The 27,095-nt window shown below is 47.3% G+C and overlaps 1 protein-coding gene across 2 annotated transcripts in view; it reads right to left on the bottom strand.

Moving 5' to 3' along the window:
• cacna2d3 (calcium channel, voltage-dependent, alpha 2/delta subunit 3) overlaps window positions 1-27,095 on the bottom strand; it is a 499,906-nt gene that overhangs the window by 306,180 nt on the left and 166,631 nt on the right. For both annotated transcript variants that reach the window (XM_031901262.1, XM_031901261.1), the window contains exon 6: window positions 21,548-21,710. In XM_031901262.1, the coding sequence (XP_031757122.1) occupies window positions 21,548-21,710 (163 nt within the window). The remainder of the gene's footprint in view (window positions 1-21,547; window positions 21,711-27,095) is intronic.

The raw sequence follows: 27,095 nt of genomic DNA on the forward strand, positions 1-27,095 counted from the left end.
GGGTTCTGGGGTATTATACATGGAATTGGCACTGTATTTATCCCGCTGTGGGTTCTGGGGTATTATACGTGGAATTGGCACTGTATTTATCCCGCTGTGGGTTCTGGGGTATTATACATGGAATTGGCACTGTATTTATCCCGCTGTGGGTTCTGGGGTATTATACATGGAATTGGCACTGTATTTATCTGCTGTGGGTTCTGGGGTATTATACATGGAATTGGCACTGTATTTATCTGCTGTGGGTTCTGGGGTATTATACATGGAATTGGCACTGTATTTATCTGCTGTGGGTTCTGGGGTATTATACATGGAATTGGCACTGTATTTATCCCGCTGTGGGTTCTGGGGTATTATACATGGAATTGGCACTGTATTTATCCCGCTGTGGGTTCTGGGGTATTATACATGGAATTGGCACTGTATTTATCTGCTGTGGGTTCTGGGGTATTATACATGGAATTGGCACTGTATTTATCCCGCTGTGGGTTCTGGGGTATTATACATGGAATTGGCACTGTATTTATCTGCTGTGGGTTCTGGGGTATTATACATGGAATTGGCACTGTATTTATCCTGCTGTGCGTTCTGGGGTATTATTATAAAAACAGTATTTGGGTTTAGATCCTATACAGCCCAATATCATAGTGTTGCAATAAGGCCCAATGGAATTTTAGGGATTGGAAAAATCTCACTCTGACACTGGGTCAGGTCCTGTTACATTTGTGACAAATTAATAACATAATCATTGAATAGTTCAGGAGATAATGTGGCCCCTACCATCATTTATATGGATATTATTAGTCTGTTGGCAGTTCAATAACGCAATAAAAGCACCAGGCTTAGCCAGTCTGATCTCCGAGGTGTCTTCTGTTACCCTTGTAAGTCACCACATGGGGTCCGACACTCATTGTAATTAATTGGTTGCTATTTTAGATTGCATAATTAACATCGTTATCTTCCCACTGTGTAACCTTCCCGATGTTAAGTCTCTTCTCCTTTAGCATATTCTCTCCTATCAGCCCTCCCAGCAGCCGTGACATGACCCGGACAGCAGTGCTACCTGGTTATAGGCGCTGCTATGTGTAGGCATTACACACCTCCATCCACAAGGGGGCAGTAGGGGTAGAAATGGCAGTGTACAAGTGGATAATGGGGCAGGTATTAGAAACTGGTGTTCACTGGGTGCATAGATTTTGGGGGAAGGCAATAAAGGGGCCTGGACCAAATTTTGGCAATGCCCCGAATACTCCCCCCCCCCCCCGATACAATTGTAATTAATAAGATAAACAGGTCTCTTGGGGGAACTGAGACTCACAGCTTAAAGGGCAATTTCACCTTCATTAGCAAAACTGGGCCACAACGGGGGTCCCTTGGGTGGGCCCTGCACCCCCTAGTCCAACCCTGGGCCAAATCCCTAAATAACACATAAAACAAGACCCCCAAACCTCCAGAAATGTGTTCAAACTTTATATAACCTGCCAAATGTTGTAAAACGGGAGTGGTATTTATGGGGTGTGGTCACAAAGCGGGCGTGGACAAGATTTTTTGCCATTCCTTATTGTCCCTTTTTCAGGGCTCTGTCTGTCTGTAATGGGGCAGGGGGTAGGTACAGGGCTCCGTCTGTCTGCCATGGGGGCAGGGGGTAGGTACAGGGCTCCGTCTGTCTGCCATGGGGGCAGGGGGTAGGTACAGGGCTCCGTCTGTCTGCCTTGGGGGCAGGGGGTAGGTACAGGGCTCCGTCTGTCTGCCATGGGGGCAGGGGGTAGGTACAGGGCTCCGTCTGTCTGCCATGGGGGCAGGGGGTAGGTACAGGGCTCCGTCTGTCTGCCTTGGGGGCAGGGGGTAGGTACAGGGCTCCGTCTGTCTGCCTTGGGGGCAGGGGGTAGGTACAGGGCTCTGTCTGTCTGTGATGGGGGCAGGGGGTAGGTACAGGGCTCTGTCTGTCTGTAATGGGGGCAGGGGGTAGGTACAGGGCTCTCTTTCATCAGGTATGGTACCTAGGGATTGGAAGAAGGCGAATGTCATTCCCATATTTAAAAAGGGAGTAAGATCTCAGCCTGGCAATTATAGGCCTGTAAGTCTGACATCCGTGGTGGGCAAGTTATTTGAAGGCTTGTTAAGGGATCACATTCAAAATTATGTAGTGGAGAATGGCATTATGAGCAGTAATCAGCATGGCTTTATGAAGGACAGGTCATGTCAGACCACTTTAATTGCTTTTTATGATGAGGTAAGTAAGAAGCTGGACAGTGGGGATGCAGTAGATATAATCTATATGGATTTTGCCAAAGCATTTGATACCGTTCCCCACAAACGACTGCTTTCTAAGCTAAGGTCTATTGGTCTTAGTGAAGTCGTTTGCACATGGATAGAAAACTGGCTACAGGATCGGGTACAGAGGGTGGTTGTTAATGGCACATTCTCTACTTGGAGTAAGGTTCTCAGTGGGGTCCCTCAGGGTTCTGTACTGGGGCCACTTTTGTTTAATTTGTTCATAAATGACTTAGGGGAGGGTATTATGAGTAATGTATCAGTGTTTGCAGATGACACAAAACTCTGCAGACCAGTCAATTCTATCCAGGATGTGACATCCCTGCAGCAGGATCTTGGCCAACTGGCAGTCTGGGCAGCTAAGTGGCAGATGAGATTTAATGTGGATAAATGTAAGGTCATGCACCTGGGATGTAAAAATATGCAAGCCCCGTATACCCTTAATGGGACTGCACTAGGCAAATCCATAATGGAGAAGGAGCTTGGAGTCCTTGTAGATAATAAACTTGGCTGTAGCAAGCAATGCCAGGCAGCAGCTGCAAGGGCAAACAAGGTTTTGAGCTGTATTAAAAGGGGTATAGATTCACGGGAGGAGGGGGTTATTCTTCCCCTTTACAGAGCGCTGGTAAGGCCCCATCTAGAATATGCTGTTCAGTTTTGGTCTCCAGTGCTCAAACGGGACATTATTGAGTTAGAGAGGGTCCAGAGAAGGGCAACTAAGCTGGTAAAGGGTATGGGAAGTCTCAGTTATGGGGAAAGACTGGCCAAGTTGGGTCTGTTTACACTGGAGAAGAGGCGCTTAACAGGTGACATGATAACTATGTATAAATATATAAAGGGATCATATAATAACCTTTCTAATGTTTTATTTACCAGTAGGTCCTTCCAACGGACACGGGGGCACCCACTCCGTTTAGAAGAAGGGAGGTTCCATTTAAATATTCGGAAAGGGTTTGTTACAGTGAGAGCTGTGAGGTTCTGGGATTCCCTCCCCGAATCAGTCGTGCTGGCTGATACATTATATAACTTTATATAGGGGCTGGATGGATTCTTAGCAAGTGAGGGAATACAGGGGTAGGGGGGATAGCTCTCAGTACAAGTGAGGGAATACAGGGGTAGGGGGGATAGCTCTCTGTACAAGTGAGGGAATACAGGGGTAGGGGGGATAGCTCTCAGTACAAGTGAGGGAATACAGGGGTAGGGGGGATAGCTCTCAGTACAAGTGAGGGAATACAGGGGTAGGGGGGATAGCTCTCAGTACAAGTGAGGGAATACAGGGGTAGGGGAGATAGCTCTCAGTACAAGTGAGGGAATACAGGGGTAGGGGAGATAGCTCTCAGTACAAGTGAGGGAATACAGGGGTAGGGGAATAGCTCTCAGTACAAGTGAGGGAATACAGGGGTAGGGGGGATAGCTCTCAGTACAAGTGAGGGAATACAGGGGTAGGGGGGATAGCTCTCAGTACAAGTAAGGGAATACAGGGGTAGGGGAGATAGCTCTCAGTACAAGTGAGGGAATACAGGGTTATGGGAGATAGCTCTCAGTACAAGTGAGGGAATACAGGGGTATGGGAGATAGCTCTCAGTACAAGTGAGGGAATACAGGGGTAGGGGGATAGCTCTCAGTACAAGTGAGGGAATACAGGGGTAGGGGGGATAGCTCTCAGTACAAGTGAGGGAATACAGGGGTATGGGAGATAGCTCTCAGTACAAGTGAGGGAATACAGGGGTAGGGGGGATAGCTCTCAGTACAAGTGAGGGAATACAGGGGTAGGGGGGATAGCTCTCAGTACAAGTGAGGGAATACAGGGGTAGGGGGATAGCTCTCAGTACAAGTGAGGGAATACAGGGGTAGGGGGGATAGCTCTCAGTACAAGTGAGGGAATACAGGGGTAGGGGAGATAGCTCTCAGTACAAGTGAGGGAATACAGGGGTATGGGAGATAGCTCTCAGTACAAGTGAGGGAATACAGGGGTAGGGGGGATAGCTCTCAGTACAAGTGAGGGAATACAGGGGTAGGGGGATAGCTCTCAGTACAAGTGAGGGAATACAGGGGTAGGGGGGATAGCTCTCAGTACAAGTGAGGGAATACAGGGGTAGGGGGATAGCTCTCAGTACAAGTGAGGGAATACAGGGGTAGGGGAGATAGCTCTCAGTACAAGTGAGGGAATACAGGGGTAGGGGGATAGCTCTCAGTACAAGTGAGGGAATACAGGGGTAGGGGGGATAGCTCTCAGTACAAGTGAGGGAATACAGGGGTAGGGGAGATAGCTCTCAGTACAAGTGAGGGAATACAGGGGTAGGGGAGATAGCTCTCAGTACAAGTGAGGGAATACAGGGGTATGGGGGGATAGCTCTCAGTACAAGTGAGGAATACAGGGGTAGGGGAGATAGCTCTCAGTACAAGTGAGGGAATACAGGGGTATGGGGGGATAGCTCTCAGTACAAGTGAGGGAATACAGGGGTAGGGGGGATAGCTCTCAGTACAAGTGAGGGAATACAGGGGTAGGGGGGATATCTCTCAGTACAAGTGAGGGAATACAGGGGTAGGGGGGATAGCTCTCAGTACAAGTGAGGGAATACAGGGTAGGGGGGGATAGCTCTCAGTACAAGTGAGGGAATACAGGGGTAGGGGGGATAGCTCTCAGTACAAGTGAGGGAATACAGGGGTAGGGGGATAGCTCTCAGTACAAGTGAGGGAATACAGGGGTATGGGAGATAGCTCTCAGTACAAGTGAGGGAATACAGGGGTAGGGGGGATAGCTCTCAGTACAAGTGAGGGAATACAGGAGCAGGGGGGATAGCTCTCAGTACAAGTGAGGGAATACAGGGGTAGGGGGGATAGCTCTCAGTACAAGTGAGGGAATACAGGGGTATGGGGGATAGCTCTCAGTACAAGTGAGGGAATACAGGGGGGCTCAGTATGGGAAGGGTAGGGGGATAGCTCTCAGTACAAGTGAGGGAATACAGGGGTAGGGGGATAGCTCTCAGTACAAGTGAGGGAATACAGGGGTAGGGGGATAGCTCTCAGTACAAGTGAGGGAATACAGGGGTAGGGGGGATAGCTCTCAGTACAAGTGAGGGAATACAGGGGTAGGGGAGATAGCTCTCAGTACAAGTGAGGGATACAGGGGTAGGGGTATAGCTCTCAGTACAAGTGAGGGAATACAGGGGTAGGGGGGATAGCTCTCAGTACAAGTGAGGGAATACAGGGGTAGGGGGGATAGCTCTCAGTACAAGTGAGGAATACAGGGGTAGGGGGGATTAGCTCTCAGTACAAGTGAGGGAATACAGGGTTATGGGAGATAGCTCTCAGTACAAGTGAGGGAATACAGGGGTAGGGGAGATAGCTCTCAGTACAAGTGAGGGAATACAGGGGTAGGGGAGATAGCTCTCAGTACAAGTGAGGGAATACAGGGGTAGGGGGGATAGCTCTCAGTACAAGTGAGGGAATACAGGGGTATGGGGGATAGCTCTCAGTACAAGTGAGGGAATACAGGGGTAGGGGGGATAGCTCTCAGTACAAGTGAGGGAATACAGGGGTAGGGGAGATAGCTCTCAGTACAAGTGAGGGAATACAGGGGTAGGGGGGATAGCTCTCAGTACAAGTGAGGGAATACAGGGGTATGGGAGATAGCTCTCAGTACAAGTGAGGGAATACAGGGTAGGGGAGATAGCTCTCAGTACAAGTGAGGGAATACAGGGGTATGGGGGGATAGCTCTCAGTACAAGTGAGGGAATACAGGGGTAGGGGGGATAGCTCTCAGTACAAGTGAGGGAATACAGGGGTAGGGGGGATATCTCTCAGTACAAGTGAGGGAATACAGGGGTAGGGGGGATAGCTCTCAGTACAAGTGAGGGAATACAGGGGTAGGGGGGGATAGCTCTCAGTACAAGTGAGGGAATACAGGGGTAGGGGGGATAGCTCTCAGTACAAGTGAGGGAATACAGGGGTAGGGGGATAGCTCTCAGTACAAGTGAGGGAATACAGGGGTATGGGAGATAGCTCTCAGTACAAGGGAGGGAATACAGGGGTAGGGGGGATAGCTCTCAGTACAAGTGAGGGAATACAGGAGCAGGGGGGATAGCTCTCAGTACAAGTGAGGGAATACAGGGGTAGGGGGGATAGCTCTCAGTACAAGTGAGGGAATACAGGGGTATGGGGGATAGCTCTCAGTACAAGTGAGGGAATACAGGGGTATAGGAGATAGCTCTCAGTACAAGTGAGGGAATACAGGGGTAGGGGGGATAGCTCTCAGTACAAGTGAGGGAATACAGGGGTAGGGGAGATAGCTCTCAGTACAAGTGAGGGAATACAGGGGTAGGGGGATAGCTCTCAGTACAAGTGAGGGAATACAGGGGTAGGGGGTATAGCTCTCAGTACAAGTGAGGGAATACAGGGGTAGGGGGGATAGCTCTCAGTACAAGTGAGGGAATACAGGGGTAGGGGGGATAGCTCTCAGTACAAGTGAGGGAATACAGGGGTAGGGGGGATAGCTCTCAGTACAAGTGAGGGAATACAGGGTTATGGGAGATAGCTCTCAGTACAAGTGAGGGAATACAGGGGTAGGGAGATAGCTCTCAGTACAAGTGAGGGAATACAGGGGTAGGGGGGATAGCTCTCAGTACAAGTGAGGGAATACAGGGGTAGGGGGGATAGCTCTCAGTACAAGTGAGGGAATACAGGGTTATGGGAGATAGCTCTCAGTACAAGTGAGGGAATACAGGGGTAGGGAGATAGCTCTCAGTACAAGTGAGGGAATACAGGGGTAGGGGGGATAGCTCTCAGTACAAGTGAGGGAATACAGGGGTAGGGGGGATAGCTCTCAGTACAAGTGAGGGAATACAGGGGTATGGGAGATAGCTCTCAGTACAAGTGAGGGAATACAGGGTTATGGGAGATAGCTCTCAGTACAAGTGAGGGAATACAGGGGTAGGGGAGATAGCTCTCAGTACAAGTGAGGGAATACAGGGGTAGGGGGGATAGCTCTCAGTACAAGTGAGGGAATACAGGGGTATGGGAGATAGCTCTCAGTACAAGTGAGGGAATACAGGGGTAGGGGAGATAGCTCTCAGTACAAGTGAGGGAATACAGGGGTATGGGGGGATAGCTCTCAGTACAAGTGAGGGAATACAGGGGTAGGGGGGATAGCTCTCAGTACAAGTGAGGGAATACAGGGGTAGGGGGGATAGCTCTCAGTACAAGTGAGGGAATACAGGGGTAGGGGGGATAGCTCTCAGTACAAGTGAGGGAATACAGGGGTAGGGGGGATAGCTCTCAGTACAAGTGAGGGAATTCAGGGGTAGGGGAGATAGCTCTCAGTACAAGTGAGGGAATACAGGGGTATGGGAGATAGCTCTCAGTACAAGTGAGGGAATACAGGGGTAGGGGGATAGCTCTCAGTACAAGTGAGGGAATTCAGGGGTAGGGGAGATAGCTCTCAGTACAAGTGAGGGAATACAGGGGTATGGGAGATAGCTCTCAGTACAAGTGAGGGAATACAGGGGTAGGGGGGATAGCTCTCAGTACAAGTGAGGGAATACAGGGGTAGGGGAGATAGCTCTCAGTACAAGTGAGGGAATACAGGGGTATGGGGGATAGCTCTCAGTACAAGTGAGGGAATACAGGGGTATGGGAGATAGCTCTCAGTACAAGGGAGGGAATACAGGGGTATGGGGGATAGCTCTCAGTACAAGTGAGGGAATACAGGGGTAGGGGGGATAGCTCTCAGTACAAGTGAGGGAATACAGGGGTAGGGGGATAGCTCTCAGTACAAGTGAGGGAATACAGGGGTAGGGGGGATAGCTCTCAGTACAAGTGAGGGAATACAGGGGTAGGGGAGATAGCTCTCAGTACAAGTGAGGGAATACAGGGGTAGGGGGGATAGCTCTCAGTACAAGTGAGGGAATACAGGGGTAGGGGAGATAGCTCTCAGTACAAGTGAGGGAATACAGGGGTAGGGGAGATAGCTCTCAGTACAAGTGAGGGAATACAGGGGTATGGGAGATAGCTCTCAGTACAAGTGAGGAAATACAGGGGTAGGGGAGATAGCTCTCAGTACAAGTGAGGGAATACAGGGGTAGGGGGATAGCTCTCAGTACAAGTGAGGGAATACAGGGGTAGGGGGATAGCTCTCAGTACAAGTGAGGGAATACAGGGGTAGGGGAGATAGCTCTCAGTACAAGTGAGGGAATACAGGGGTAGGGGGGATAGCTCTCAGTACAAGTGAGGGAATACAGGGGTAGGGGAGATAGCTCTCAGTACAAGTGAGGGAATACAGGGGTAGGGGAGATAGCTCTCAGTACAAGTGAGGGAATACAGGGGTAGGGGAGATAGCTCTCAGTACAAGTGAGGGAATACAGGGGTAGGGGAGATAGCTCTCAGTACAAGTGAGGGAATACAGGGGTAGGGGAGATAGCTCTCAGTACAAGTGAGGGAATACAGGGGTAGGGGAGATAGCTCTCAGTACAAGTGAGGGAATACAGGGGTAGGGGAGATAGCTCTCAGTACAAGTGAGGGAATACAGGGGTAGGGGAGATAGCTCTCAGTACAAGTGAGGGAATACAGGGGTAGGGGAGATAGCTCTCAGTACAAGTGAGGGAATACAGGGGTAGGGGGGATAGCTCTCAGTACAAGTGAGGGAATACAGGGGTAGGGGGATAGCTCTCAGTACAAGTGAGGGAATACAGGGGTAGGGGGTTAGCTCTCAGTACAAGTGAGGGAATACAGGGGTAGGGGAGATAGCTCTCAGTACAAGTGAGGGAATACAGGGGTAGGGGGGATAGCTCTCAGTACAAGTGAGGGAATACAGGGGTAGGGGGATAGCTCTCAGTACAAGTGAGGGAATACAGGGGTAGGGGGGATAGCTCTCAGTACAAGTGAGGGAATACAGGGGTAGGGGGATAGCTCTCAGTACAAGTGAGGGAATACAGGGGTAGGGGGATAGCTCTCAGTACAAGTGAGGGAATACAGGGGTAGGGGAGATAGCTCTCAGTACAAGTGAGGGAATACAGGGGTAGGGGAGATAGCTCTCAGTACAAGTGAGGGAATACAGGGGTAGGGGGGATAGCTCTCAGTACAAGTGAGGGAATACAGGGGTAGGGGGGATAGCTCTCAGTACAAGTGAGGGAATACAGGGTTATGGGAGATAGCTCTCAGTACAAGTGAGGGAATACAGGGGTATGGGAGATAGCTCTCAGTACAAGTGAGGGAATACAGGGGTATGGGAGATAGCTCTCAGTACAAGTGAGGGAATACAGGGGTATGGGAGATAGCTCTCAGTACAAGTGAGGGAATACAGGGGTATGGGAGATAGCTCTCAGTACAAGTGAGGGAATACAGGGGTATGGGAGATAGCTCTCAGTACAAGTGAGGGAATACAGGGTTATGGGAGATAGCTCTTAGTACTAGTTGATCCAGGGACAGGTCCGATTGCCATCTTGGAGTCAGGAAGGAATTTTTTCCCCTCTGGGGCAAATTAGAGAGGCTTCAGATGGGGTTTTTTGCCTTCCTCTGGATCAACTAGTAGTTAGGCAGGTTATATATAGGCATTATGGTTGAACTTGATGGACGTATGTCTTTTTTCAACCCAACTTACTATGTTACTATGTCTGTGATGGGGGCAGGGGGTAGGTACAAGGCTCTGTCTGTCTGTGATGGGGGCAGGGGGTAGGTACAGGCTCTGTCTGTCTGTGATGGGGGCAGGGGGTAGGTACAGGGCTCTGTCTGTCTGTGATGGGGGCAGGGGGTAGGTACAGGGCTCTGTCTGTCTGTGATGGGGGCAGGGGGTAGGTACAAGGCTCTGTCTGTCTGTAATGGGGGCAGGGGGTAGGTACAGGGCTCCGTCTGTCTGTAATGGGGGCAGGGGGTAGGTACAGGGCTCTGTCTGTCTGTGATGGGGGCAGGGGGTAGGTACAGGCTCTGTCTGTCTGTGATGGGGGCAGGGGGTAGGTACAGGGCTCTGTCTGTCTGTGATGGGGGCAGGGGGTAGGTACAGGGCTCTGTCTGTCTGTGATGGGGGCAGGGGGTAGGTACAAGGCTCTGTCTGTCTGTAATGGGGGCAGGGGGTAGGTACAGGCTCTGTCTGTCTGTAATGGGGGCAGGGGGTAGGTACAGGGCTCCGTCTGTCTGTAATGGGGGCAGGGGGTAGGTACAGGGCTCCGTCTGTCTGTAATGGGGGCAGGGGGTAGGTACAGGGCTCTGTCTGTCTGTGATGGGGGCAGAGGGTGGGTACAGGCTCTGTCTGTCTGTAATGGGGGCAGGGGGTAGGTACAGGGCTCCGTCTGTCTGCCATGGGGGCAGGGGGTAGGTACAGGGCTCAGTCTGGCTGCCATGGGGGCAGGGGGTTGGTACAGGGCTGTGGCATCCTGTTTGGGGGGCAGGGGGTAGGTACAGGGCTGTGGCACGCTGTTTGGGGGGCAGGGGGTGGGTACAGGGCTGTGGCACGCTGTTTGGGGGGCAGGGGGTGGGTACAGGGCTGTGGCACGCTGTTTGGGGGGCAGGGGGTAGGTACAGGGCTCAGTCTGGCTGCCATGGGGGCAGGGGGTAGGTACAGGGCTGTGGCACCCTGTTTGGGGGGCAGGTTACTGCTCAAAAATGATACAAAGAGAATTTATTCTGTATGAAAATGTAGGTCTTTGCTATAATATGAAAAAGTAATGATTATTCCCAAGTGCCAGCGATCTATATGTCTGTGGGAAGCGGGCAGAGCGGGCAGTAACACTCATAATGCTGCATTAAAAAAGCTTTTTGGCTCCAGACAATAATAACGAGAGAGTTAAGAATAAAACGAGCAGCGGTGCCATCAACACATTCTAACCCCTCCCTTACTAATTTGCCCCTCTTTCTACACACAAAAATATCATATATTAATATATAAAATATAATAATAATAACAATATTTAGAATGTGGTGATATTCTGAGACAATTTGCAGTTGCTCTTCATTTTCTATTTTCAGTTTTCGAATTATATGGCTTTTTGTTCAGCAGCTCTCTGGTTGCTAGGGACCAAAATACCCTAGCAACCAGCCAGTGGTTTAAATGAAAAACGGAAATATAAATAGGAGAGGGGCTGAAGAGAAAGATAAGGAATAAAAAGTAACAATAACAATAAAACTGGAGCCTCACAGAGCAATAGGGTTTGGCTGCCGGGGTCAGTGACCCCCATTTGAAAGCCGCAAAGAGTCAGTTGAAAGTAGGGAGCAACTGGGCACGAAAACAACTCCCCGCATCCCTGGCACCGGCGCCGACAACCAACCGGCCGCTGAAAATAAACAGATTCCTTTGTGCTGCTGCTGCTGGATTGCCCACAGGGTTCTGGGAAACAAAGGGTTATACCCCTGTGCCCCATTGGGTTCTTCTGCCGGTTCCGTCTCACTGAATAAAATATTATTTCTATTGTTATTGTTGCCGGTAACAGTGTGTATTATTGTTGTATAACCAGAAAGGCATATTTTCAGCAACTTTTCAATTGGTCTTCATTATTTATTTTTTATAGTTTTTGAATTATTTGCCTTCTTCTGTCTCTGCAACCTTCTAATGGGGGTCACTGACCCCGGCAGCCAAACCTATTGCTCTGTGAGGCTCTAGTTTTATTGTTACTTTTTCTTTCTATTCAGTCCCTCCCCTATTCATATTCCAGTCTCTCATTCAAACCACTCCCTGGTTGCTAAGGTAATTTGGATCCTAGTAACCAAGTAGCTGCTGAAACTCCAAGCTGCAGATACAAATAATAAAAAATGAAGACCAATTGCAAATTGTCTCAGAATATTACTCTCCACATCATACTAAATGTTAACTTAAAAGTGGACAACCCCTTACCAATGATATTAAAGGGGAAGTCCACCCAAAATATGATTGTAACTTCGGCCCAATATACATTCATTATACATTTTGGTTCCTATTCGCCCCTTCGTTATCCTTGAATTAAATTTGCCTAACAGCGCAGTTTCGGGCAGACAGCTTGCGCCCATTGCTATGGTTCCCGGAACATAAGAAGGTAAAGCAATTACTTCCCTGCCACCCCGGGAACATCACAGCAGCCCCCCCTTTAGTAAATGTACTTACTGGCAGTTGGGGAATGTCTAATGTAATTCCTGTTTCCTTTCTCTAGTCCGGGGCAGACAAGCTGCATTTCCTCAGGGGCTGTCTCTCCAGTATATCGGAGTCTGACACGAGACGTCTCTCGGTGGGTTGTTGCCAAGTGATGTTTATCTCGGGGCTATTGGGTCCCTGGATATTTTTATTTATTGTTATTTATATAACACTGGCACAATTCTGCAGCACTTTACAGAGATTATACATCATTCATATGAATCCGTGCCCCACAGGAGCTTACAGTCTAAGGCCCCTCACATTCAGTATGGTCAATTTAATCAGAAGCCAAATATGTTTTTGGGGTGTGGGGGGAAAGCAGGGTACCCAGAGGAACCCACGCAGACACAGGTAGAACATACAGACTCCTTGCAGATAGTGCCCTGGCTGGGATTGAACTCACGCAGAAATGCTGCTCACTGAGTCACCTTGCTGCCCTACAAGGGGATATGGGTTCCTGGATATACTGTACAGGGATATTGAGTCTAGGCCTGCCACCTGTCCAGTTTTTTAGCCCTGCCCAAGTTATGTCACTGTCCCAACCAATGACGTCATGCCCCGCCCCCCTGCCCAAAGTTAGTATCCACAAAAGGTGCCAATTGGGTCCCTGGATACAGAGGGATTTAGGTCCCTAGATACACGGGGATATTGGGCCCCTGGATACGCGGGGATATTGGGCCCCTGGATACGCGGGGATATTGGGCCCCTGGATACGCGGAGATATTGGGCCCCTGGATACGCGGGGATATTGGGCCCCTGGATACGCAGAGATATTGGGCCCCTGGATACGCGGGGATATTGGGCCCCTGGATACGCGGGGATATTGGGTCCCTGGATACGCGGGGATATTGGGTCCCTGGATACGCGGGGATATTGGGCCCCTGGATACGCGGGGATATTGGGTCCCTGGATACGCGGGGATATTGGGCCCCTGGATACGCGGGGATATTGGGTCCCTGGATACGCGGGGATATTGGGTCCCTGGATACACGGGGATATTGGGCCCCTGGATACGCGGGGATATTGGGCCCCTGGATACGCGGGGATATTGGGTCCCTGGATACGCGGGGATATTGGGTCCCTGGACACGCGGGGATATTGGGCCCCTGGATACGCGAGGATATTGGGCCCATGGATACAGAGGGATTTAGGTCCCTAGATACACGGGGATATTGGGCCCCCGGATACATGGGGATATTGGGTCCCCGGATACGCTGGGTTATCGGGCCCCTGGATAAGCTGGGTTATCGGGCCCCTGGATACACGGGGATATTGGGCCCCTGGATACGCTGGGTTATGGGGCCCCTGGATACGCTGGGTTATGGGGCCCCTGGATACGCTGGGTTATCGGGCCCCTGGATACATGGGGATATTGGGCCCCTGGATACATGGGGATATTGGGCCCCTAGAGGATGAGGCTATTATTACTGTCACAGTAACATTTCCAGCCTAAAAGAAATCCTGACAGGTTTGGCGGCTCAGTCTGGATCCCGTTAACCTTCAGCCCCCGCGGGAGGGAAAGATTCACGTTATCTGTTTCTGGGCCGGAATATCAGCGGAATGTTCCTGCTCAATAATTGGCCTCTCGCTGCTGTAAAATAAACTGACATTAACCCTCCCCGGGGCCCCGTGTTACTGGTCAGGGCTCATTTATGTACAATGTGCAGTGGGCAAAGTGCGGGCCCTTTCCCAGAATTCCAGTGTCGGTGCAATTAGTAGCGCCTGTTGCTGTGTTAGGGTCTGATTGGCCGCTATTTCTTCCTTTATTTCTACTTATCATGGATATAATGTACCTACGGCTGCCAGCATTCCTATCCGTCCGGATGATCACGCTCATTCCTTAGGGGCTCATTCACCTACACCCCAATATACACACACGTTCCTGCTGCTTTCCAATTAGAAAGATCATCATCCTCTTCCTTAAACCCAAAATCCATGTTTCCGACCTTAATTAATCAACACAGATTAGTGCAATGCGCTTCTTAATGGGATTTGCTGGGCATACTGAGCGGTCAATTCCATTGTGACTCTTCCACCTAGACTTATGCACCTCTGTGCCCCTAGATTCCCTATAGTAATGCATGTATGTATGTATTTATGTATGTATGTATGTATGTATGTATAACTTTATTTATAAAGTGCTACTTATGTACGCAGCGCTGTACAGTAGAATACATTAATACAAACAGGGGGTTAATAAGATAATAATAGATAAATACACAGTATAACAATAAATACAGATAAATAAAAGATATAGTTGCAATAAGTTAAGAGTCGAGGACACAAGAGGATGGAGGTCCCTGCCCCGTAGTAATAATAGTAATAACCAAATACTGTACATCTCCTGGTTTATCCCTTACACACAGCCACCTCCTCTCCTACTTCCTCACCAAATCTTCCCACCTCAGGACCCTGGAACCCATACTCAGTAACTATTGTCCCTGGTCCACCAGCACTTCTCACATGCTTTACTAGTCCTCTGGTAATCCCTTGCCTGGGCCACCACCTCAGGTACTTCACCTATCCTCTGGAACTCCCTTGGCTGGGCCACCAGGGCTTCCCTTATACTTTACACATCTTCTGGAATTCCCTTGCCTGGGCCTCCAGGTCTTCTCATTTGTTTCACCAGTCCTCTAGAAGTCCCTCCCCTCATGCTTTACACATCCTTTGGAATTCCCTTGCCTGAGCCACCAGAACTTCTCACATGCTTCACCCATTCTTTGGAATTCCCTTGCCTAGGCCACCAGAACCTCTCATATGCGTCACACATCCTCTGGAACTTTCTGGCCTGGGTCACCAGGACTTCTCATATGCTTCCCCTATCCTCTGGAACTTCCTGGCCTGGGCCACCAGAACCTCTCATATGCTTCATACATCCTCTAGAACTTCCTAGCCTGGGTCAGCAGGACTTCTCATATGCTTCACACATCCTCTGGAACTTCCTGGCTTGGGCCACCAGAACCTCTCATATGCTTAACACATCCTCTGGAACTTTCTGGCCTGGGCCACCAGAACCTCTCATATGCTTCACCTATCCTCTGAAACTCCCTTGTCAAGACCACCAGGACTTCACTTATACTACACTTACCCTCTGTAATAAACTTTCCTGCGCTAGCTTGATTTTTTTATGGTTTACCCATTCTCTGGAGCCATTAGGACCAGGTCTGTTGCTGCTAGCTCCCAGTCTCCCAGTCAGCCACTAACTTTGGTAACGAGATAGCATTTTTGGGTAATGTGGCATATTCTCCTCTGTGGTGGTCAGCATCCAGTTGAATGTTTGCCTTCAGCCAGCTGACCAGCAAGTACCCATCTTGGTATAGACTACTAAACCTCTAGCCAACTGTGCACTTTCCCTTTACATTACCCCACAGGCACCATTATAATCGATCACTAAGTACCATTAATAAGAGTATATGAATATATTTTACAGGCTATTCATGGCATAAAAATAAAGTTTTTTTTTAATGACATCTGCATAAATTAACAAAAGGGTATAGTACAGACTTGGGGTTTTCCGGATAAGGGGTCTGTCTGTAATTCGGATCTCCTACCTTACGTCTGCTAATAAAATTATTTAAACAGTAATTAAACTCAACAGGATTGTTTTGGCTCCAATAAGGGGTAATTATATCTTAGTTGGGATCAAGTACAGGTACTGTTTTATTATTACAGAGAAAAGGGAATCATTTAACTATTAAATAAACCCAATAGGGCTGTTCTGCCCCAATAAGGGGTAATTATATCTTAGTTGGGATCAAGTACAGGTACTGTTTTATTATTACAGAGAAAAGGGAATCATTTAACTATTAAATAAACCCAATAGGGCTGTTCTGCCCCCAATAAGGGGTAATTATATCTTAGTTGGGATCAAGTACAGGTACTGTTTTATTATTACAGAGAAAAGGGAATCATTTAACCATTAAATAAACCCAATAGGGCTGTTCTGCCCCAATAAGGGGTAATTATATCTTAGTTGGGATCAAGTACAGGTACTGTTTTATTATTACAGAGAAAAGGGAATAATTTAACCATTAAATAAACCCAATAGGGCTGTTCTGCCCCAATAAGGGGTAATTATATCTTAGTTGGGATCAAGTACAGGTACTGTTTTATTATTACAGAGAAAAGGGAATAATTTAACCATGAATTAAACCCAATAGGGCTGTTCTGCCCCAATAAGGGGTAATTATATCTTAGTTGGGATCAAGTACAGGTACTGTTTTATTATTACAGAGAAAAGGGAATCATTTAACCATTAAATAAACCCAATAGGGCTGTTCTGCCCCAATAAGGGGTAATTATATCTTAGTTGGGATCAAGTACAGGTACTGTTTTATTATTACAGAGAAAAGGGAATCATTTAACCATTAAATAAACCCAATAGGGCTGTTCTGCCCCAATAAGGGGTAATTATATCTTAGTTGGGATCAAGTACAGGTACTGTTTTATTATTACAGAGAAAAGGAAATCATTTTTAAAAATGTGAATTATTTGATTACAATGGAGTCTATGGGAGATGGCCTTTCTGTAATTCGGATCCAGATCTGGATAATGGGTTTCCGGATAAGGGGTCCAATATATGACATAGTATGCCTTTGTGTATTGTTAGCTCCCTATTGTGTGTTCATTGCAAAAACAATAAAATAGATTTTTTTTCTAAGACTTTTTCTCAAAAACACTCGACACCTCTCGGAGCCGCGGCCGAGGGACAGACGCTGCTGCCTTGTGAGCGCAGACAGTAATCAGAATGTATGGCAGCGGCGGGAGAAGGAACCCTCCGAGTGTATAAATTGTGCTCGGAGAGATATTGAAACATGATGAAGCGCGGCCATTTTTCTGATGAGGTGGGCTTTTTCAATTTGCCAGTTAGAAGGATCTATGAATATCATTCAGTGCCACTTCCCTATCGACCTCTTCCAAGAGACTGTCGGGCGAGATTAGCTATTTTCTGCAAAATTAGACAGGTGGGAAGAAGAAATTGGTCACAACTGGTAAAAATGAGATTGTAATCCCCAGCCGTGCTGCCATGGAGACGGGCAGAGACGCTCGGGGGGGGGGAGCCATAGGGGGCAGCTGTAGGATGGGGCCCAACTCAGGGGGCCACACGGATAATAAGCACTTGATTGCAGCAATGATGAAGAAATACCAATTAAGGATAACAGACCCACATATACCCCACCCATTTCCCCGCCCTGTGACATTATTGCCCCTTGCTACGCCCCTACCTACTCCCCAGACCCAAAGGCCGGTATTACAAGGGGAAAAGGGTGGCAACCCTACCTGCAACAATGGGCACATTCAATATGGCGAAAGTTGATCATGTGACATTATTGCCCCATGATACGCCCCTACCTACTCCCCAGACCCAAAGGCCGTTATTACAAGGGGAAAAGGGTGGTAACCCTACCTGCAACAATGGGCACATTCAATATGGCGAGCGCCATCATGTTTTCATAGTCTACTTCTTACATAAATGAACCCTTGGTCCAACTACCCCTTCAGCTACATCGGTGCCGGCTCCTCCCTCCTCCACTAACGAAGGAACTGAATGGGGGCCAATGTGCTTGGAACTTACTGTGCGGCTTTCAGTATCTGAACCCAACATCCAGTCACTTTATACCTCTACTTTGTTGGCCCTTGGACAGTTCATTGGTTGATAATGTATCCCATAATAAGAGCCATTCTCTGTTTATGGTATTTGTGATTCTCATGGTACAAGCAGAACCCTTAGGAACAGGGGTTGGTCTTACACTGAGATCCACATAAAGTCCATTCGGCTTCATCCTCAATAGACCTGAGCCGACTCCTCCTGATACTCAAGGAAAGATTCAGTTAAGACCAATGTGTTCCAAACCTATTACTGTCGGTTTCAATATCCAAATCTGACATTGTCGCATTATATCTCTACTCACTGGCACTTGGGTAGCTCAGTGGTTCCTAATGTTCCCCCCATCGAGAGCCATTCAGCCTTTATAGTATTTAGAATTCCTTGTACAAGCGGAACCCTTCAGAACGTGAATGTTGCATTTGAGATAATGATAGGCTCAGAGATGAGATTCATGGAAGGTCCATTCCCCCCGCACAGATACAACATCAATAGGCCGTGCGTTTGTCTCCAAATCCATTGGCCGTGGCCAACTTCATGCAATGTAAGAAGCAGGGGGTTCCATACAGACCCATTACCATTCCCTGCACACATTCCCAGGCAAGTTGATTTATTTGCTACTTAATGTGAATACCGTCGGGGGAACGCTGTGCAGGCAAACCTTCCCAGGGGGGTTCTGGGGGGGAGAGATATCAGGTTTTTAGAAACAATGAATATATCTTACAGCGCAATGTGCAGACCTTGGTAAGTAGAACGTTAGACAAAGTCCCGGGTTTCACCATAGAAGTTGCACTAAAGCACTACATTAACCCCAGGCGTGTCATTAAGATCAATTCAGAAATTGGATCCAGAGGATTGCAATAATCCAACGCCAGAAACATCAATATAGAAACTGGAATCAAAGCACTATATTAACCCCAGCCATGCCAGTAAGATCACTATAGAAATTGGATTCAAAGCATTGCATTAACCCCACAAATGCCAGTAAAATCATGGCAGAAAATGGATAATGGGCATTGCATTAATCCCAGATGTAAAAGATCAACGCAGAAACTAGATTCAGACTTTGCATTCATCCCACACATACCAGTAAGATCCCTATAGAAACTGGATTCAAAGCAATACATTAACCCCACTATAGATCACTATAGAAAATGGATTCAGGGTAATACATTAACCCCAGACATGCCAGCAAGATGACTATAGAAATTAGATTCAGGGCATTACATTAACTGTAGACATACCAGTAAGATCCCTATAGAAACTGGATTCAAAGCAATACATTAACCCCACTATAGATCACTATTGATCACTATAGAAAATGGATTCAGGGTAATACATTAACCCCAGACATGCCAGCAAGATGACTATAGAAATTAGATTCAGGGCATTACATTAACTGTAGACATACCAGTAAGATCCCTATAGAAACTGGATTCAAAGCAATACATTAACCCCACTATAGATCACTATTGATCACTATAGAAAATGGATTCAGGGTAATACATTAACCCCAGACATGCCAGCAAGATGACTATAGAAATTAGATGCAGGGCATTACATTAACTGTAGACATACCAGTAAGATTCCTATAGAAACTGGATTCAAAGCAATACATTAACCCCACTATAGATCACTATTGATCACTATAGAAAATGGATTCAGGGTAATACATTAACCCCAGACATGCCAGCAAGATGACTATAGAAATTAGATGCAGGACATTACATTAACTGTAGACATACCAGTAAGATCCCTATAGAAACTGGATTCAAAGCAATACATTAACCCCACTATTGATCACTATAGAAAATGGAATCAGGGTAAGACATTAACCCCAGACATGCCAGTAAAATCAATTCAGAAACTGAATTAGCAATAATACCAGACATACTAGTAAAATCATTATAGAAACTGGATTAACCCCAGAAATACCAGTAAGCTTGGTGCAGAACGTGCAGAGAGAACATTGTATTAATCCCAGATGTGAAGAATCAATGCAGAAACTAGTAAATTAACCCCATACATGGCAGTAAGATCATTACAGAAAATGTATTCAAAGCACTACATTAACCCCACAGTTAGATCATTCTAAAAATTTGGATCCAAAGCACATTAACCCCACACACTCCAGTATAATCATTAGACTATACGCATTACATTCAGAACACTGCATTAACCCCAGAAATGCTGGTAAGATCACTGCGGAAAATTTTTCTCTTTTGTGTTACTCTGTATGATTGGAAGGATATTCCGAGCATTCCTCTGACCCCCCTACTTGCCCCTGCCCTGCAGCTGCTTGTTCCTCCGTGCAGAACAATGGTGCCCGTCAGGCTTGGCCAAGGCCCCATAACGTTCTGCACAAAACACAAACAGCAGCCTGAGAGCGTTACATAAGCTCCATTTGGGGGAGTCTGTAAAATATAAATAGGATTTTCCCATTGGGGGGGGCTCCGGAGCCCCCGGGTCACACAGCTGCCTTATGTCGTCCATGGATTCATCCTAAAATAATGAAAATTAAAAAACCCATATTTATTTATTAAAGGAAGCTTATTCCATACCATATGTTCCCTGATTCTAAATAACATTGTTATACAATCACTTGGGGGAAAATATACCCTTGGTAATACGTTATTTTCCTATAAATGTTTAGAAAATATTGATGGGGGGGGGGTCTGTTTTAAAGAGGAGGATCGCCTGTAAGTTAACTTTTAGTATGTTATAGAATGGCCTATTCTAAGCAACTTTTCAATTGGTCTTCATTATTTATTTGTTATAGTTTTTCATCTATTTGCTTTTTTCTTCTTGCAGCTTTCAAATGGGGGTCACTGACCCCGGCAGCCAAACCCTATTGCTCTGTGAGGCTCCAGTTTTATTGTTATTGTTACTTTTTATTCCTTATCTTTCTATTCAGCCCCTCCCCTATTCTCTTTCAAACTGTTCCCTGGTCACTAAGGTAATTGGGGCAGGGCCAACGCTTGGTTTTTAATCTGCCCCCTGATTTTTAAGGGGACATATTATGTCAAAAACAATATTGTGCCAATGAATTGTACTCATCTAAAGGAAGGAATAGGCTTTAAAAAGGAGTGTTTTGTGCTGATTTGTTGAAAATATCTCCAAAAACCCCACTAGCCCCGCCCATCTGTCCCACTTCCTGCTGCCTCCTTTCCCAGGCTGTGCAGGGGGGGGCGGCGGCACCGTAGGATAGGAACCAATCAGCAGCTAGGCTATGCTTGAGTGACTGCAGGGCTGTGATTGGCTCTCCCCCTCCTACTGTGCTTCTGGCAGGGACCGTTAGGACACGCCCACCCCTCATTGGAAACCCAGACAGGGACCTGAGAGGATCTATAGGGAGCTCCAATAAAGGGGCCATTTTTAAAGGGAAACCTGCACCGTATATTATTCATAATTCACCCCAATCTTTGATGAATCAGCCCCTCGAGCTCCTAGTTGGGGTGAATGGGATCAGAAAGCCAAGCTGGGAGGAGGAAAGCAAAGCACCTGTTAGAATGAATGGAAACAATGAACCAATAGAGATTATTGGGGGACACAATGTTGGGGGCCCCGGCACTGACCTTTGTTGTACACATTGGTGGGCACTTGCACGTCGCTCAGACTGACATTAACGGGCAAATTGTTGAAGTGGTCGTTGGGCAACAGCAGGAACTCCTTCCCCAGTTCCAGGAAGTTCCCATCCTCGTCGCGCTCGTTAATCAGAACGGCGTTAAAGTATTCGTACTGAGTGGGGAAGGGGAGAAAGCGGTTATTTACATCGTTAGGCAAGGTGCCAGGCACATATAGGCACAATATGGCATAGAGTTAGGGTGGGGGCGGGGCAATGATGCAAAATGGGTGGAGCCATGGCGTAAAATGGGCAGGGCTATGATGTTGCAACTGCTGGAGGGAGGGTAATGGAGCCCGTCCGGGAAGAAGTAAGGAAAGATCTAGCCAGATTGGGATGTTTTAGGGGTGGATCAGGGGGGCCCAAGGGCTAATCTTAAAAGGGGTAGTTCCCCTTTAAATTAACTTTTAGTATAATGTAGAGAGTGATATTCAAAGGCAATTTGCAAATGGTCTTTATTTTTTATTATTTGTTTTTTTTTTTTTTTTTAAATAAGTAGCTATAAATGTAGCAGCTTGGAATTTCAGCAGCTATCTGGTTGCTAGGGTCCAGATTACCCTAGCAACCCAGGCACTGATTAGAATATGAGAATACAAAGACAAGTAATGGAAACTAACAATAACAATAAAACTGGAGCCTCACAGAGCAATAGGGTTTGGCTGCCGGGGTCAGTGACCCCCATTTGAAAGCTGCAAAGAGTCAGAAGACGGAGGCAAATAATTGAAAAAACTATAAAAAAAGAAAAAATGAAGACCAGTCAAAAAGTTGCTAAGAATTGTCTGCTCTATAACTATATACTAAAAGTTAACCACCCCTTTTATACTTCCAATAGACTCACTCAGTACTGGGGCTCATTTATAAACACTGGGCAAATTGGGAACTGGGCAGTAACCCATAGCAACCAAACATTTTTCAGCCAGCTGCAGGTAGAACAATAAAAGCAAAGGGCTGATTGTTCGTCATGGGTTACTACTGACCAGGGGTAAATTTGCTAGGGTTGCCGCCTCTGTCGGCTTTTTTCTCCGGGCAGGGGGCGGGCAGTGATGTCACAGGGCAGGGTGGTGATGTCACGGGGGTGGGAAGTGATATCACAGTGGGTGGGAAGTGATGTCATGGGGGTGGGCAGTGATGTCACAGGGAAGAGGCAGGGCAGTGATGTCACAGGGGGTGGAAAGTGATGTCACAGGAAAACTGGGCAGGAAGTAACCCTAAAATTTGCCCATGGTTTATAAATAAAGGGGATCGCTCGGCAGGGCCCACTGGGTTTATTTCCCGGTGCCCTGGTGGCCCAGTGTGACCCCGGCTGCTACTCAGACAGCAGTATAAATATATTAAATACAGCATATAAAGCAGGCAGGGAATAGCTGCAGGTTCCAGGCCCCCCACTAAATATACACCCCCCCCCCCAGGGCATCAGGGGGTGTCGCTAGAAAGTGGGAAAGTGCGACTTTGCGGCAGAGGAGGGCACAGCCGCTACTCCCATGATCAGCCATTTATTAGCCGCCGGGTAATGGATTTTAAATGACTATTTTAATGGGTAATTAATATTTTTAATGTACCTTACTATTGTGATTACTTTCATGCAAATGGCGGTGATAATGTTCCCGGACACGGTAAAGTCCATCGATCATCGGCTCGGGGGGAGAATACCCTTCACGCCTCCCCCCCCGGCTAGACCCGTGGCACTGGCTCACTGTTAACCCCTTGTGGGATTGGGATAATAATAGCTGGGGAAAGGGGGCACAGAGACTAGAGGGGGTGCCAGGGAGGGGGTAGTCGCACCAAACAAGTGGGGTGTGGGGGTTCCTAGCACAAGAATTGGGTGTAAAGGGGCAGAAAGATAGGGGTTACCAGCTGCCAGGCACATTTGGGGGTGCCATATACAATGGATGTACCTTTGGGGCACTGTGCATTTATGGGGTGCTAGTGAGGGGGGACTAGTGAGCACTCTCAGGGGTCTCTATAACCCCCCCAGGTACTCATTGTTACTAAGCACAGGGTGACGGGCGACATACAAGGAAGGGTGCTGCTCAGAATGAATTAGTGGGTGACAATTCTAATTTAAAGGCGCCAGAGTGGAACCCACTGATACCTCCCGTCAACTTCTGGATTTAATTACGTTCCCCCTGCCACCTCTGATGCACGATATTCCCACTGCCATCGCTGCCTGGTGGGGGGGAGTGGGGGCTCCAAATATCCATTTACTGCTAGCACTGCTTTACCCCCCTCTTTCATGGTGGTCTTAGGGCTCCCCCCATGTAATAAGGGAACAGTTAAACCAATACACTGAGGACTGCGGGGGTATGGAATGAGATTTTGGGGTTCCCATTGGCTGCTTGATGTATACTTGGAGCCACTGAGAGCTAGGTTATATACTTTTGGGGGTGCTTTGCGGTATGGAATGCATTTTGGGGTGCTGTGTATTGAACATAGGGGCTCTATGTTGCACATTTGTTGTGCTGAGGATCACGTGATGCACACTTTTAGGGGTACGTTGAGATATATGATGCCTGGGCTGCCCCACTGGGGTATTGGGAGAAATCCCTTTGGGCTTGGCTCCATTAGGCAGTGGGGCAGGGGCATGGGGGGGGGAAGCAATGGGGAGGGGTGGTTGGAGGCGGCACAGCCCTGACTTCAGGTCCTCCATTGGATCCAAGGGTTAGGGTTGGGCTGTGATGCCCTTTTGGGGGCGCCAATCTCTTAATCACTCTCCTAGCAACAGGGGCTCACTGTAAATTTCAGGCAAAAAATGTGCCGAATGGAAAAGCAAAGAAGAACAATAATAATTAAGGTCCAATATAACTTATTTGCCAATCTTCAAAGTACGACTAGGTAAACTTCCCCTTTAGGGACATATTGCACCTTCCCGTTGGATACACTGAATACACTGAACAATGTGATTTTATGTATATTTTCTTCCGTTTTCATGTTAAAGACTAAGGCCAAATGCCCTTCTTGCCCAGCCCCAAAGCCAACCCTACTATTGGCACCTAGCTTGGCATCTCCTGTCGTTCCGACTGCCTAACAAATGTACAGACTGAAGCTCAAGGTCGCCATCTAGTGGAACCCCATTCACACTGTACAAACTGCTCATTAATTTACTATTACCCCAAACTTCCCATTATGTGCTAATGCTGAAATAACTTGGGGGGATATTTGGGGGTGTGAGGGTTGAGAATTTGGAGTGTTCCGGCAGCCGGAGGAGCCTCATTATAACGTCTCTATGGTCTGAGCCACGAATTCACTTGAAAATTGAGAGTTATAAGGAGCGTTGCTGCTGAGCCACGATAAGGGGATTTACTGAGTCCTCACTCGGGAAGCAATAAATATGATTTTAGCATAACCTGCCGGCGCTCACATTGTCACCGGCTTAGCGGCTTTATAGTCAGGTTCAAGGGGAACTCCGTCCGGCCAATTCCTTTGATTTATAATCAGGATTTTATTTAAAGTGATGTGAAACATTGTAAATCCCCCCTCACTGCTGAGTAAAGGCAACACAAAACTGCTGCGTAATGTGATTTCCATCAAAGCCGTCCTATACTCTGAGTATCACTCCTGTATTATACGGGATAATGTACCCCCTACTGTAAATGATAAGGATATTAGCAGTCACTGAGGGGTTCTGTGCCCATATAAAGGCACAAGGCACAAGGCTGAGTTATACAGGGAACTGTGAGTATCACTCATGTATTATAAGGGATAATGTACCCCCTACTGTAAATGATAAGGATATTAGCAGTCACTGAGGGGTTCTGTGCCCATATAAAGGCACAAGGCTGCAGGCTGAGTTATACAGGGAACTCCGAGTATCACTCATGTATTATAAGGGATAATGTACCCCCTACTGTAAATGATAAGGATATTAGCAGTCACTGAGGGGTTCTGTGCCCCCCATATAAAGGCACAAGGCTGCAGGCTGAGTTATACAGGGAACTCTGAGTATCACTCATGTATTATAAGGGATAATGTACCCCCTACTGTAAATGATAAGGATATTAGCAGTCACTGAGGGGTTCTGTGCCCCCCATATAAAGGCACAAGGCTGCAGGCTGAGTTATACAGGGAACTCTGAGTATCACTCATGTATTATAAGGGATAATGTACCCCCTACTGTAAATGATAAGGATATTAGCAGTCACTGAGGGGTTCTGTGCCCCCCATATAAAGGCACAAGGCTGCAGGCTGAGTTATACAGGGAACTCTGAGTATCACTCATGTATTATAAGGGATAATGTACCCCCTACTGTAAATGATAAGGATATTAGCAGTCACTGAGGGGTTCTGTGCCCCCCATATAAAGGCACAAGGCTGCAGGCTGAGTTATACAGGGAACTCTGAGTATCACTCATGTATTATAAGGGATAATGTACCCCCTACTGTAAATGATAAGGATATTAGCAGTCACTGAGGGGTTCTGTGCCCCCCATATAAAGGCACAAGGCTGCAGGCTGAGTTATACAGGGAACTCTGAGTATCACTCATGTATTATAAGGGATAATGTACCCCCTACTGTAAATGATAAGGATATTAGCAGTCACTGAGGGGTTCTGTGCCCCCCATATAAAGGCACAAGGCTGCAGGCTGAGTTATACAGGGAACTCTGAGTATCACTCATGTATTATAAGGGATAATGTACCCCCTACTGTAAATGATAAGGATATTAGCAGTCACTGAGGGGTTCTGTGCCCATATAAAGGCACAAGGCTGCAGGGAGTATATTTAGCTTTATATTTGCTCGTATCCCTGTGAGTTACTATATATTTATTTCTATGTACAGGAGGGGGTGGGCACTTAGTTAATGTACTACTCGGTGTATTTAAGATGTTGCTAATATACAGAATAAAAGCAGGAGTATGGGGAATGGGGGCAGCGCGGGGGCAGTTAATATATGCCGCTCGGTGGGTGAATGGGAAGGGTTTGCAATGGGCAGAAAGAGAGAACAAAGAGTTTTATGGCTGCTAATCTGTCACTGTCTCCGGGCGCATCTCTCGCTGTGAGCAAATGGCTGGAATTGCTTCTCCCCTATGCACGAAGCGTGGCGCCGGGGGACCATAATAAATATAATTATTGGCTTAGATAAGAGACATACTTTGGGCAGAAAGAGACTTGCATTAGTAACACACGGGCGGAATGATAAAGGGAAAGAAAATTAGCACTTTCCCAGCAAAAAGGTGAATCTGAGGCGCTGAAAGGATTTGCGCAGAATTAACTCTATAGTGTTGGGGGGGGGCTCTGTGTGATACAAACAAGTTGTTTCTATAGTCAGAACCCAAGGGAATGAGCCCCCCACAAATAGGAACCAATATTAGAAAAGGAAAATAGTTCCAGGGATGGAGTAACAGAAACACTAAGGGTGAAGCCACACGGAGCTACTTAGTAGAAGCAACTAAACGCCAGAAAATCCCCTGCCATAGACAATACTGAGAATTGCCTCTGCTAAACACACGTAGGGACAATTATCAGTAAATGATCAGCATTGTCTGTTTTAGTAGCCGTGACAA

Source organism: Xenopus tropicalis, chromosome 4 (genome assembly GCF_000004195.4).
Source record: "Xenopus tropicalis strain Nigerian chromosome 4, UCB_Xtro_10.0, whole genome shotgun sequence".
NCBI lineage: Eukaryota > Metazoa > Chordata > Amphibia > Anura > Pipidae > Xenopus > Xenopus tropicalis.